General features: G+C 39.9%; 1 protein-coding gene across 6 annotated transcripts in view; it reads right to left on the minus strand.

Moving 5' to 3' along the window:
* Positions 1 to 15,238, minus strand: part of FRMPD4 (FERM and PDZ domain containing 4) — a 392,551-nt gene that overhangs the window by 39,774 nt on the left and 337,539 nt on the right. For all 6 annotated transcript variants that reach the window (XM_067466806.1, XM_060769958.2, XM_060769959.2 and 3 more), the window contains exon 5: positions 10,766 to 10,811. In XM_067466806.1, coding sequence (XP_067322907.1) covers positions 10,766 to 10,811 — 46 coding nt within the window. The remainder of the gene's footprint in view (positions 1 to 10,765; positions 10,812 to 15,238) is intronic.

Raw genomic sequence — 15,238 nt, forward strand, 5'->3', positions numbered from 1 at the left:
TTATATTATTTGCCACTACAATTGTGTGTGAAGATAACAGTATGCATTCATATTTACTTATATAAAATAAAATTCACATTCAATTTAATGCTTAAAATATCAGAGAAAAATGTTCTTCAGAATTCAGTATCAATGCAGTTCTTATTAACTGACAATGAGCCTGCTATAAAAGATATCTGTAGAAATAAAATGTGTTCTTAGATATTTATGTTACATGTGTCTCTATATTACATTACTACTTTATATTCATTATACATTAACAGCCACAAAATACAAACAGTTAAGTTTACAAACACAAAAATCAGTATACTGGAAAACAAAATTAAACCAATAAGAATTAAGAATAAAAATGTTTGAAACCTCTATTATTTATTTATGTATTTATTTACTGTATTTGTATACAGCCTTTCTCAGCCAATCAGCAACTCAAGGCGGTTTCCAACAAATCAGTACACATAAAATCACAATACAGATTAAAACATTAAAAACAGTATAAAACACCACAAGAGCAATAAAAACAACATCATTAGTGCCTTCTTATTATCAAGCATTGTCCAGTTCCATCGTCAAGTCATTCGATTTCCTATACATTGACTACTCTGCATTTGTAAACGCTTGCTCAAACAACCATTTTTTAACTTGCCTCCGAAACGTTAAGAGGGAGGGAGCTGATCTGATCTCCCTAGGAAGGGTATTCCATAGCTAAGGGGCCACCACTGAGAAGACCTTGTCTCTCATCCCCGCCAAACGTAATTGTGATGAAGGTGGAACCAAGAGCAGGGCCTCCCCAGATGATCTTAAAGTCCTAAGAGGACTTTAAGATCGTAAGAAGGGATGCGTTCGGACTTAAAGTTCATAAGATGAGATGTGTTCAGACAGGTAAGTTGGGCCAGAACTGTTTAGGGCTTGATAGGCCAAGGTCAGCACTTTGAATTGTGCCTGGTAGCAAACCGGCAGCCAGTGGAGCTGGTGCAACAGGGGGTTGTATGCTCCCTGACAGCTGCTCCTGTTAGCAACCTGGCTGCCGTACGTTGGACTAGTTGAAGCTTCCGGACCATCTTCAAAGGCAACCCCACGTAGAGCATGTTGCAGTAGTCTATATGGAATGTAACCAGAGCGTGGACTACCGTGGCCAAGTCAGACTTCCCAAGGTACGGGCACAGCTGGCGCACAAGTTTTAACTCTGCAAATGCTCCCCTGGTCACCGCCAAAACCTGGGTTTTCAGGCTCAGTGATGAATCCAGGATCACACCCAAGCTGCGAACCTGCGTCTTCAGGGGCAGTCTAACACAGGCTGTAACCCTATGCCCTGTTTGGCCTTGCGACTGACCAGGAGTACCTCTGTCTTGACTGGATTCAGTTTCAATTTGTTAGCCCTCATCCAGATCGTCACAGCGGCCAAGCACCGGTTCAGGACCTGAACAGCCTCCTTAGTAGAGGGTGGGAAGGAGTGACAGAGTTGGACGTCATCCGCGTACAGATGTCACCGCACCCCGAAACCCCGGATAATCTCCCCCAGTGGCTTCATGTACATGTTAAACAACATGGAAGACAGTATTGAGCCCTGAGGAACCCCACAAGACAACAGTTGTGGAGTCGAACAGGTGTCACCCAGTAACACCTTCTGAGACCGACCCTCCAGGAAGGACTGGAGCCACTGCAGAGCGGTACCTCCAAGTCCCATTTCTGCGAGGCGCCTCAGAAGGATACCATGGTATCAAAGGCCGCTGAGAGGTCCAGCAGAACCCACAGCGACACACTCCCCTTGTCTAGCTCCTGGCGTAGATCATCAATTAAGGCGACCAAGGCTGCCTCAGTTCCATGTCCCGGTCTAAAGCCAGACTGTGCTGGATCCAGATAATCTGTGTCTTTCAAGAATACCTGAAGTTGTGAGGCAACCACACGTTCCAGTCTCTAGTGGACTTGTCCACATTCTCGGGTTTCACCAACTGAAATGAACCCATTAAAATAGGACAAGCAGGTGCTCGTGTTACATCTTCAGAGACTTTGCCCAAAAAGGGGAGATTAGAAATAGGCCGATAGTTGATGAATTGAGTGGGGTCAAGTGATGGTTTCTTCAACAGCAGTTTTATTATAGCTTGTTTCAAGCTCGCAGGAATATTGCCTTCCTGGAGGGAGGCATTAACCACCACCTTCACCCACACGGCCAATCCCTCTCTGGCCTCCTTTAGAAGCCAGGATGGGCAGGGGTCTAGGATGCATGTGGTCGGCCTCATTCCTCCAAGTATCTTGTCCACATCCTTGGGTTTCACCAACTGAAATGAATCCATTACAATCGGACAAGCAGGTGCTCGTGTTACATCTTCAGAGACTGCCGTTAACATGGTGTCTAGGTCAGAACAGATCAAAGTGACTTTGTCTGCAAAAAACCAAGCAAATGCTTCACAGCGGGCTGCTGAGTTGTCAGGGTTCCCATCCGGAATGGTGGGATTTAATAGACCTCTGGCAACTCGAAACAGCTCTGCCGGACAGTTCTTTGTGGATGCAATATTAGCCGCAAAGAAAGATTTCTTTATGGCCTTTATTGCTGCATCATATGCCATTAATAGGGTATCAAGCCATGTTTGATTTGGCCTGCTTGGGTCCAAACACCAAATGCACTCTAGGCTCCTCTTCCTTCACTTCATTGCTGCCAACTGTTCATTGAACCAGGGAGCTGGTTTAGCTTGGCTACATGAGAGGGGCCATTCTGGAGCAATTGTGTCGATTGCCCTAGCCATCTCCCAGTTCCAAAGAGTGACCAGAGCATCGACGGAATCACCTACCGAGGTGGCGGGAAACTCCAAAAGAGCCATTAGGAATCCATCAAGATCCATAAGCCTCCTGGGCGGATCATCTTAATGGGTCCTCCACCCCTGCGGAGGTTAGTGGGCGCAGTAAGCCTAAACCTGATCAGGTAGAGGTCGGTCCATGGCAACGGAGTGGTGGTCGGCTCCTCTATACCACCCCCCCCATCCCTGGAAGAAAACCAAATCCAATGTGTATCCAGCACTGTGAGTAGGGCCAGTTATTAGTTGGGAGTTCTATACCATTTTGTCAGTATTTTCCATTGTATTTCTTTAATCTTTAGATGTTTTATTTCATTGATTGATTTTATCCAATTTATTCCCCATTCCTTTCATAGTGCTATTTATCAGGATAAACTCTTACAATACAGGTGTCTAAACATGGCACTAAGATTGCTATGATTTCCAGTATTTGTTTTAACAACAGGATCTTGGAAAGGCAGATAACCAGTTTTAGTGTCAATTTAATTTTCAGTAAGAGCTAACTAATTTATGGTATTGCATTGGTACTGAGTAGTATGTAAACAGAAAGATCAGGATCATTTCTTCAAGTTACTGTGTTAGTCCAAATGGTAGAGTGGTAACACTCCCAGTTTGGGAGCACAAACTAGAACCATCACCGATTCATTTCTAGGGCAGGGCCTGGGAGGTGAACTCAACAAGAGAAACAACTTGTCCCCCAAGGAGCCCCCCCCCCCACCTTTTCAGCTTACCCAGCTTCAAGTATTTTCCACCTGGGCACATTACATTAAGAATCCTCCGGGAGTGTAACTTTACATTAAAGTAAAACAGAGGTGTGTGCATTGGCTAGCCATTTCAAACATAAAAGCGGTCACTTATAGTCTTGAAAAAATGCAGGAAAAAAACCCACATTTTTTTGGTGGAGATGGCAGGATTTGACTGTGAAGGATGGAAGAGAATTGCTGAAGTAAACCACTCCCAAAGAAAAGGATACACTCAGAAAAACAAAAGGAAGATATGTGCAAGAGGAGAGGCAAACACACACATGGAGGTGGCAGCAGCCAATGTTGTTAAGAGACACAGCAGACCAATTCTTTGGACAGATCTCAGCTCTTTGACCTGCTACCCTGAACAAAACCTTATTTTCTTACTGTGGCATTGGCATATTCATCTTTGTTTTTTGTTTCATAACAGTAAGTTAGAACTAATGTAGACTGAACTGAGGTTAGTGCTTGTTTTTTTAGGAAACATTTCTGATGTCTGGAGGCTTGGAGCCAGAAAATTAGCCTTGAGTTCTTGAAAGGGCAGAAGTGTGTATAACTATATGTTTATCACACATAACCTTTAAATACAGAACAACCATAAAGGCACTGAAGAGGAATGCTAAATGATTTATTCCTTTAAGTGAATCAACCTAATTTGTACTTCTCAATCCCAAATCAGAATGTAAGATCCTTTCATTTTTTGTGCTTCTCCACAAAGTGGCAATACAGTTGTAAGAGGTATGTATACATGTGTACATATGCAGAGACAGGTATAGCTTTTTACCTGCCAATCCACCAAAGACTGACTCAACAAAAAAATTCCATTGTCCGTTATGCTGAAGACGCCATACAGACTTTCCAGACTTGATTGGGTCTCAGGAGATTACTGAGCAGCTTCTATGAGTACTGCATCAATAATCTCCTAACAATTCATTACTCAAAAACAAAAGTCTTGGTTTATGTTAAGAGGATGATTAGGTTCACATGGGCCATAGGAGAGGCAAGAATTGAACAGGTAGATATTATAAATACGCAAATTTATAGAGTAAATCCAAGAAATTTATAATTTCTTGGATTTAATCTATTTGCATTTGGCTCCTCTCTTGCCTACCACCAAGGTGTCCAAGACAAATTTTCAATGGTTAAAAGTCGCCTTGGAGGAAGCCAGTTGAGCGTAAAATCACCTTGATAGCCTTATCTTCCTCCTGTTTTTTATCCATGGACCTAGAAGGGGCCAAAACAATTACTAAACTTATGTTAATGGACACTAATCAAAAGCTCCAAGGAGCTCCAAGTCAACCCTGCTCCCGTCGGTCTCTGCGTTTATCTTTCCCCTCCTTACAGGATGGAATGCCTTACCTAGATAGCTCAACTATTCTAAAATACAGAGAGGCCTTTTCCTTGACAAGGTTTAATGTCCTTTCCTCTAATCTATTAACTGGCAGATTTAACAAAATGCCACTGAACAAGAGATGCTGCCCCTGTGATAATCACGAAATTGAAACCATATCTCATGTAGTTTTCCGCTGTAGTTTTTATCAGGGGGCCAGGGAAGATTGATTATATCTTATCACACAACACTTCCCCGGATGCTCCCCGAGTCTCTTATGGTTGTCCTGCTTCAGGTTTCTGACAAATAGCTCACCCTACAAGTGGCAAAATGTTTCAACCTGGCTATTTTAACTGTATCTAATACAGTATTTTATATTTACCAATTTGATTTTGATTGTGTTTATACTGCTGGCCCATTGGTGCTCATTGGTGTTCTGTTGACTGTAATAAAGTAATATAATGCTAGGCACTTTAAAGGGAAGGAAGACTGATTTATTTACAGCAAGATACCTTTCTAAATGAAATAGAGATATAGAATGACAACTTATAAAGTCCACAGTTGAAAATTAATTCATGACACTTGAATACACAGCATAACAGCACAATTATTATTATTATTATTATTATTATTATTATTAAACTTTATTTGTACCCCGCTAGCATCTCCCGAAGGACTCGATACAGCTTACAAAGGCCAAGGCCTCAGTACACAACATAACAATACACTTAAAGCAAAATTAAAGACAGTTAAAGCAATATTAAAACAACAAAACAACGAACAATAAACAATACACCAAAACGCAGTAAAACTGGGCCGGGCCAGAGTAAAGGGTACAGGATTAAAAGTGTATATTATGCTTTTATGGTTTTAAATTGTATATTGTTGATTGTTTTTTATCCTTGTTGTAAACTGCGTTGAGTCGCCTGTTGGGCTGAGAAACTGCGGTATACAAGTAAAGTAAATAAATAAATAAATAAATAAATAAGTGCTGATGTGACAGGTAATATGTAAGGCTTATAGGGCAAGTGCAGTGTGCAGTGTGTGGCAATCATAATTCGAATAAAGTGCTTATGGGACTTGGTATTGGAGATTTCCTATTCAGGGAAGGCACATCGGAACAGCCAGGTCTTCAAGTTCTTTCTAAAGACTGCCAATGTAGGGGCCTGTCTAAGATCTTTGGGGAGGGTGTTCCAGAGTCGGGGGGCCACCACGGAAAAGGCCCTGTCCCGTGTCCCCACCAAACGCGCTTGCGACACAGGTGGGATCACGAGCAGGGCCTCTCCAGATGAACGAAGTGAGTGCGTGGGTTCGTAGACGGAGATGCGGTCACACAGGTAGGCTGGTCCCAAACCGTTCAGGGCTTTGTAGGTAAGCACCTGCACCTTAAATTGAAAATATACTGAAATCTATTAAAAGACTCCATTGCAATGATAACTCATTCATGAAACAAACTGTTTTCAATGGTAATTCAAATAAACTTCCAAAAAAAGTAAAACTTGAAAGAACTTGAAGTGATTTAGCTCCTAAACTCTTTTCTTATCAGAACAGATGACATTCAAATTAACCTGGGAAGATTTATTAGATTGACAGGAAATACAAAAGAAGTGTGTTTGGCTTTGGTTATAATTAAACTGAAAATGAATGAGCTTAAGCAAAACTAATCTGGACAACACAAAATGAATTATGCTCAGCAGGCAAGCAAAGTACCATAATTCATTAATAGTGTTAGTTTCATCCAGATAACTTCTTAGTGATGCGTAAATACACTACAAGTCAATGCAGGAAAAACATCTTCTTCAACAGGGGAGAAAAACATTTTTCAATGCTTGCAAAGTTGTTTTAAAGAAGAAGGAATAATGATGCCCTGGTGATGCCATCATAATTGAACAATGATAAGATGATGTTCTGGATGCCTTCAGCATATTGTTCTATCTATTCTTCATTAAGCAACTTCCCAAGCTCCGAAAAACATGCCTAGCAAAATAAGCAACATTTTTTCAGGAGATATTTTGACAAACCCAACTCTATTGGAGAAATCATAATTAACGTATACATTCCTATACTTTGAAAACAAAAGTGAACAAAGGAGAACAAAAGTGGTCTGAGAAACTGATTTAAATAACAAAACAAAAACGACCCTTTTTATTATTCTGTATCAGAGATGAGAAGGATGTTGAGCTTGCTGGACTGTGATTCCTAATATTCCTCCATATTGGCTGGGCTGGCAAGGACTGTTGAGAGCTGTCGTTTGACATAGTCTGAATGGCTGTACAAATACCACTCCTACCATCTATGTTTGATCCAATTACAAAGGTAAAGGGTAAAGGTAAAAGTTTACCCCTGACATTAAGCCCAGTCATGTCCAACTCTGTGGGTTGGTGCTCATCTCTTTTTCTAGGCTGAAGAGCCAGCGTTATCAGTAGACACCTCCAAGGTCATGTGGCCAGCATGACTACATGGAGCGCTGTTACCTTCCCACTAAAGTGGTACCTATTGATCTACTCATATTTGCATGTTATCGAATTTATTAGCTTCTTATTGAGACAAGCTGCCAGAAAACCCTACACATCCTTTTTGAATGTCCTATTTTGCTTGGCTATACAATGAAGACTAGGTGACCCTGTTTGTGGAAACCAGTGGGAAAACCTGGTACAAAAAACAAGAACATTTTAAACATTGACTGATATCTGTAGCACAGGTATCTGTAACACAGATAGTTAGCTGGTCGTTGGTAATGCTGTCAGTGTCTACTACTGTCAGCAGGGTGGATTGCTGCGGGTACTATATACACCTTGAGGCAGCTTCTGAGAGCTCAAACAGCTAGTTCAGTTTGCTTATACTCGCAGTTTTTAAGAATGTAATTCTGCTTTTTAAATCAAATAACAGTTCATTTTGAGTACACATCCAGTTATTGCTTCCGCATTCTACCTCTCAGGAGAATGAATGTGTATAGAAAATAAATGCCATTTAATTAGAAGTAGTCTGGCCTTAGAGCAAGAATAAAATTTATAACATTTATCTTTCTGATTGAATTTAGCTATTTCTCAAGAAACACACAGCTTCACTGCAGGCTGTATATAATATATTTGCTTCCTTTCCTGCTATACACAACAATGGAACAATACGCTTCAGGTTCAAGCTACTAAATATGGGATGAACTTCTTGAAACTATTATGCACACAGTATTTTATGTGTCACATGTTAACCTGCACATTTTAACAGATCTCCCTTTTTAGTCTTAGTGATTATTTAAATGATTTGGGTTATAGCAAAAGGGGACAAGATGTACTGAAAGATAAAGACTTCAGACATCAATCAGATCTGTACAAGCAAAATAATTTGGCAATGTATTTTCTGATGGTGGCTTTAGGTACATAGGGAAAGAACAGAAGAATACACCATTACCATTTAAATAGGGAGCTGGCCAAGCATGAAGGACAATTTCCTATTTAGTAGAAGTCTGCATAATATAATTTCTGAGATCCGGATCAGATTCTTTCCTTCCCTTCCTTATACCAAAGAAAGTTAAAATTTTGTCGCACAGTGTAGGTAATATTCCATATAAATAAATATGAACATAAATGATCTGCTAGAAGAATGATATGTATAAATAAGGCTAAAGGGAAAGAGAGGACAAATCCAAGGTCTTACTCCACAGTAAGCAGCAACAGAGCATCTTTGAGTGTGCCTGAGACTCAACTGTCAATACACTATCTTTGCTCAAAATGTTATTATTTACTTTCAGTGTTCACACTTTCAGCAATAAACATTGTAAAGTGGCAGGAACCTCTCCCCTTGCTTTCATCCTCCCACTTTTCTTGTATGTTCCTTCATGCTGGCAACAGATAGCCAACCAATAATTTTTGTCATACTGGAAAATCCCCACAAGCCATCAATGGTCACAATGGTAGCATCTCCAACCCTGCCACTGACTGATGAGGTAGAGAAAGTGTTGGCATTCCTACCAACTGACAAAACAGCTGAAAGAGACAGCCGAGGGGAGGGGGGTTGCAAATTCATTCATTTATTTATTTAAAACACTTATATTCCGCCCTTCTCACCCCGAAGGGGACTCAGAGCGGAGTACATCATATACATGGCAAACATTCAATGCCTGGATACAATACATAAACATTAAAAACATTAATCTAAATATTAAAATACACCATTTAAAATAACACAATTTAAAACATCCGCATCAAATCCAATTGACCCTGTCATCTTTCCCATTGTCACTTCATTGCCCTGTCCCAAAAGCTTGGACACTTCTCAATTGTTTATAGAATTTGGCTTACCAAAACCCTCTGGCTCTGAGGGGTCATCAAAGCTAAGGCTATAGGAGAGGTGACCAACTATATAAACTAGGTTAAGGCACATGTGATTTCCCAGATCAAATTTCTCATGAGGTTTTGACTCTAATGACCACTCCAAGACAGAGTTTTGGAGAGGAAAGCTTTTGCAAATGACTAAGAAATATGTCATCTCTTCTCTTCACCTCTTTTTGAGCTGCTCTGGTGATGGGGTGGTAACCAGCACTGGTTTTGTCCCTGTTTTCTCCTACAAGAAGCAAACTTTTTCAAGTTTCTTATAATAGTTGCTGCCCAGAACTGCATGGGTGACAGCAGAAGGGAATGCTGCACTCCACTGGTTAGCACTCAAGGGCCTGAAGCAACTATCTCACTCAGGGCCCATCCAGTCAGGGCCCAAAATGGAAGAGCTCTTGCATTTTTATCAGAGGCATCCAAACGATGCCTCCGGTAAAAGTGAATGAATCCAAGACAAAGCAAGAAAACTTTATCCCAAACTAATTAGATTGCCCATTAGATCTGGATCTTGCTGAAAGGCCCAGCCCTAATAGGCTATGGGCCCTGTGGCTACTGACCCCTGGATAGTCTTGTGACTACCCAGGGATCAGTCCCCACATCCATCTTGCGCGTTTTGGGCTCCTGCAGCCCAAATATGCAAGATGGTGCCCTCCTTCCCACCTCCCAAGACTTAAAAATAAATAAAACCAATGATCTGCCAGGAAGCACAAGAGGGGGGATTGCTCCTGCCCCCCGCCTCCTCGCGAATCAATGGTACATTCCAGGAAGCCCCAGAGATGTCTAATATTGACCTGGTAAGGTTTTTTTTATTTTTAAGGCATTTAGAGGGGTTTTTGGGGTTGCCCCATTGTAGCACAATAGTTACCACTCTGCAATGGGGACAACCCACAGGAAAGCCATTTTTCTGCTTGGGTTGCGGGGACTTAAACTCACGTCAGAGCAGGTTTCTTAAACCTGCTCCAAAATGGGTTTAATATGTCTGGAAGCGCCCTTGCCCCTCATAGCAGAGCTGGTCTTTTAAATATTAAATTAGATAATTCGAATAAATAAAATCTTCTATAGCACATTTAAAACCCATCCCCAGTATTAATTTTACCTTATCATTCACTGAAACTCAAGTGAGTGTCTAGTTAGTAACAGATTATTTAGACAGGCAGCTCCAGCAGCAGCCTTTAACAAAAATTAAAAGGTAGTGTAGGAAAAAATATAATAGAAGTTTTCCTATATAAGATATAGCAATTTAGGAAATGAAGCTAACAACAACACGACAAAACAAAGATTGTTTAACAAGCTTCTGAAATGTTTTCAAGACGAGCTCAGCCTGCTCGTTCTCTCCCCAAGAAATAGGCTTCATACATGTTGGAAGATATCCATATTTATTTAGATAGCACATTCATTGTAGCATCCCTGTCTAGAGTGGTATATTATCATCACATTTATTCTCAGAGACACAGTGTGTGCTTCACTTTTACCATTAGTTATGCAGATAAGGAAGAGGCACAGTGCGGGAAAAGGCAGACAAAGGCAGTAAATGTTGCTAGGAAACTATTTCCAAAAAACATAATAACTACTTACAGGGTAAGGCTGAATAACAGTAAGGAGGATTGATTCTTTGCAACTCCTGTAAAGAAAGAACACGACAGTGGTAATTCATTTTTTATTCCAGAGTTACATTTTCTGTTCAATGGACAGAATTAGGATTTTTTTATCAGTGTTTTATTACAACAATGCAGTATTGAGGGGGAAGGCTGAATGAAAAAGTTGTCCTTTTCAGAAACATTTCTGTCTAAAGGGAGATGTACACAGCACCTCCCCTTTTAGTGATTTTTCGGGAACTTCTCTGAAATGAGATGGTAGATGCCCATACAGACTACTGATATTGGAAGGATTCAACCTGGATTGATGTTCTTTGTTCTTATATATGATCTTGCATAGCCAACAGTTCTGTGACACCATTCATTATTGACTGTCACTCCCACCAGTAAATAAAAAGACACAGGAAAGAGAGATGAAATGTGGTAATGCATGAGAAATACAGAGGAGAATCTAGCAACAAACAAAATTGGTAAGGTTAAACATTTCTTACTATACAATATTTTCATGTATCATTCAATTCCTGTCATCCATCTTCTATCTAAACCAATGGACAACAATCTGATATAACCCTAGTTATGGCTTTGAATGTCAAAACAAAACATCAAACCAAATATAAAAATGAAGATCCTTTTTGATGTTACTAAGGCTAATGGATTTCAGACCTATTATGTGTAGCTCCACATTTATGCCACTCACTTTTTCCAAAGTCAGCACAGATGCTATATATTCATAGACAATTTCCTGGAAAGAAACTGTATTTAACAACTGCAAACAATATATATGAACACACTGTTAAAGTATGGAAGACACATATGTAGACCAATTAGATGCTTGGATGTTTAAATATATATCCGTTTAAAGGTATATTAATATTTACCATACTTTCTGTGTTAGCTCTGAGAAATATAGACAAAACATGTATTTTTCACATGCAATTCGGAGTAAAACATGTATTTAATACATCAAATAGGTGTTCCCTGGCATAACATGGATTTGTTTGGCAAGCTTGGGACAAAACATAGCAATGGATTACCATATTTTGGCATAGGAGATGGGGCTTTTCTTCCCAAGAAGCCCATGTAGTTTGCCCAGGAGTTGGAAAAGAGCAGGAAGCTCCTGCCATGTGGGTGCCAAATCTATTAGCAGTTGTAAAAAATACAAGTATGACTTGATTCTTCCAAAATAATTGGCTATGTGTATTCTTTATAAATGAATTGAAATTTGCTATGATGTATTCAGTTATCTTTCTGGTTTTTGGGTTACACAAGGATAGAGTCAACCTTTCAATCTCTTTCAAATTTCCCTCAGAATAAAAAGGGTGTTTTTTTATTCATTAGATCTATTTATACTTAAATGAAACATGTTAGACACTGTTGTTCTGAAATGCTGAATCAGAAAAGTGCAGAGGCCATAAAATCTATGTTGCATTAATCAAGATTTTTCAAAAGGTGTTTATATCATCAAGAGTTTCAGTAACATATTGCTAAATGCACATTGATTTGCCAGGTAACCCTCTCAAAGCGACTATTTGTCTTAACATTGATGTGCTGTTTTTCTTTTGATCAGTTGAGGAGAGATTAGTTGTCACTTGAAGGTGATGAACTATGTTTTTTGTTGGTTTGTCTAATTTTCAATGCAATTAATTGTCTACTTCTGAGATGCATTGCCAGGTTGAGAGAAGTGAAACTAATTTGAATGCTGGCCTTGTTCATGGGAAAAACAAAATAAGTCACCACCACAGCATTAGGCTGAATGAATAGAAAAAAATCCTTCATGAATAATCCAAGTAAAACAACCAGGATTCCTGGTGAATAGTTCCAGATATAAAACTTGCATGACTGCTCTTAAAAGTCTATTGATCTCTGCATCCCATGGAGCCTGTAGCATTTCTGTGAAAATCTATAGCATGTCAGGAAACTATTGCAGTAGCAGCTGAATGTAGCTCCCTTTTCTCCATTCCCACCCTCAGGGACTTTAGATAGGATGACCTCTATCTCTCCCATGCCTTTTCAGCCACACCAAAAGGTTCAGATGCAGAAAGAATTGATGAGAAATAAAGCCAGGAAGTGCATATCTATGAATAATGATATTCAAACAATGGGGTTTGTGGTAGTTATAATGGTAGTGAAGCAGTGACTATGTTTTGTTACTGTGACCACTTGTTCAAATGGAAAGCAACCTTACTTATTTAGGGCTATGGAGCACCTTATTTTAGGTTTTTTTTGTTTTTGTTTTTAAAAACAATGTCTCCAATTGGGTTCTATGACAAACATCATGCCTGCCTGTGGCAAGAAAAAAATATGTGTATAATAGTAGCATGAGAAAACTCTGAAATTCATGGGGTTGACATTGGCATTCAAGTTTGATTAGCTATCAACACAACTGAAAGAGGTAATCATCAACTGTAAACATTAACTAGAAAATCTTGATCATCCATATCCTGATACTTCTAATATCTGTATACTAATATAAAAGCTAAAGAAGAAAGAAAGCTGACAGGAAAAATAGATAATTCAAAACATGATGCTAGAGGAAGGTTTTATTGATACTATGGACCACTGGAAATATATAAAAATAGTTCCTAGAACAAATAATCTTTGAATCGTCACTGATATTCTTGCAGAAAAATCCTCCCTGCACACACTTTAATATCACCAAAAGAAACAATATTCAGTATAACTGCTGTCATTTTATTTATTTATTTACAACATTTCCACCTCGCCTTTCTCAACCCCGGAGGGAACTCAAGGTGGCTTTAGATCAGGGCCTCGCCCAGATGATCTTAAACTCTGAGATGGTTCATACAGGGAGATAAATTCAGACAGGTAAACTGGGCCTGAACTGTTTAGGGCAGGAGTCCTCAAACTAAGGCCCGGGGGCCAGATGCGGCCCTCCAAGGTCATTTACCCGGCCCTCACTCAGAGTCAACCTAAGTCTGAAACGACTTGAAAGCACATAACAACAACAACAATCCTATCTCATCAGCCAAAAGCAGGCCCACATTTCCCATTGAAATACTAATATGTTTATATTTGTTAACATTGTTCCTCATTTTAATTATTGTATTGTTTTTAAGTGTTTATTACACTACAAATAAGATATGTGCAGCATGCACAGGAATTCATGTTTTATTTTTCAAATTATAATCTGGCCCTCCAACAGTTTGAGGGATTGTGACCTGGCCCTCTGCTTAAAAAGTTTGTAGACCCCTGGTTTAGGACTTTATATGCTAAAGCCAGCACTTTGAATTGTGCTCGGTAGCAGACTGGCAGCCAATGGAGCTATGCTCTCTGTATGCTGCTCTGATGAGCAATCTGGCTGCCGTCCATTCGACCATTTGAAGCTTCTGGACAGTCTTCAAAGGCAACCACATTTACAGCACGTTGCAACAGTCTATTAGGGGTGTAGCCAGAACGTGGACTACCATGGCCACGTCTGACTTCCCAAGGTACGGATGCAACTGGCGCACAAGTTTTAATTGTGTGAATGTGCCCCTAGCCACTGCCAAAACCTGGGATCCCAGGTTCAGCAATGAATCCAGGAGGACTCCCAAGCTACAAACATGTATCTTCAGGGGGAGTGTAACCCCGTCCAACACAGGCTGTAACCCTATACCCTGTTCGGCCTTATGACTGACCAGGAGTGCCTCTGTCTTGTCTGGATTCAAGTTCAATTAGTTTGCCCTCATCCAGACTGTCACAGCTGCCAAGCACCGGTTTGTTACAGTTTCTTCATTACTATGCTCTTTGTCTAACTAATGAATGGATTAATACTTTTTGTGCAAACAAAAGTACCAATGTCAAGATTTTCTTTATTTTTCAAGAATTAAAATTAGTTTAAAGGGAAATTGGAAGTAAATTTTGTAGGAATTCAAAGGGCGTGTCTACACTATAGAATTAATGTAATGGACACTACTTTGACTGCCATGGCTCAATGTGATGGAATCCTGGGTCTAGATTGATGAGGCACAAGCACTACTTGGCTGAGGAGACTCAAGACCTTGCAAAACTACAGTTCCTATGATTCCATAGCATTGTGTCATGGCAGTTATAGTGGTGCAAAACTGCATTAAGTCTACAGTGTAGATGCACCCAAAGACATAGCTGTTTTAATCTGAAATACCAGTGTGCAAAAGTATCTCATAGCACCTTTGAGACTAAGAGAACTATGTCTTCGTAGATTAAGTCTGAGGAAGTAGACATAGTACAAAAGGATGGGATTTTCACTGTCACGTACTTGACATTTACAGTGCAACCCACTGTGAAGTCCTATTCCCTTCATACAGGTACTTGACATGCAGGAAACGTGGAATAGAAAGGTGAACAGAAGGATCAAATTACAGAACACTGCAAAGGTCAAGGCAGCATTACTAAGTAATAACCATTTCAGACTACATGAAGCATGGATGTTTTAATAAAGAATTTCTCATTGACTTTGTCTGTGAACTTGTGG

The sequence above is a fragment of the Anolis sagrei genome, chromosome 3, assembly GCF_037176765.1.
Source record: "Anolis sagrei isolate rAnoSag1 chromosome 3, rAnoSag1.mat, whole genome shotgun sequence".
Classification (NCBI taxonomy): domain Eukaryota; kingdom Metazoa; phylum Chordata; class Lepidosauria; order Squamata; family Dactyloidae; genus Anolis; species Anolis sagrei.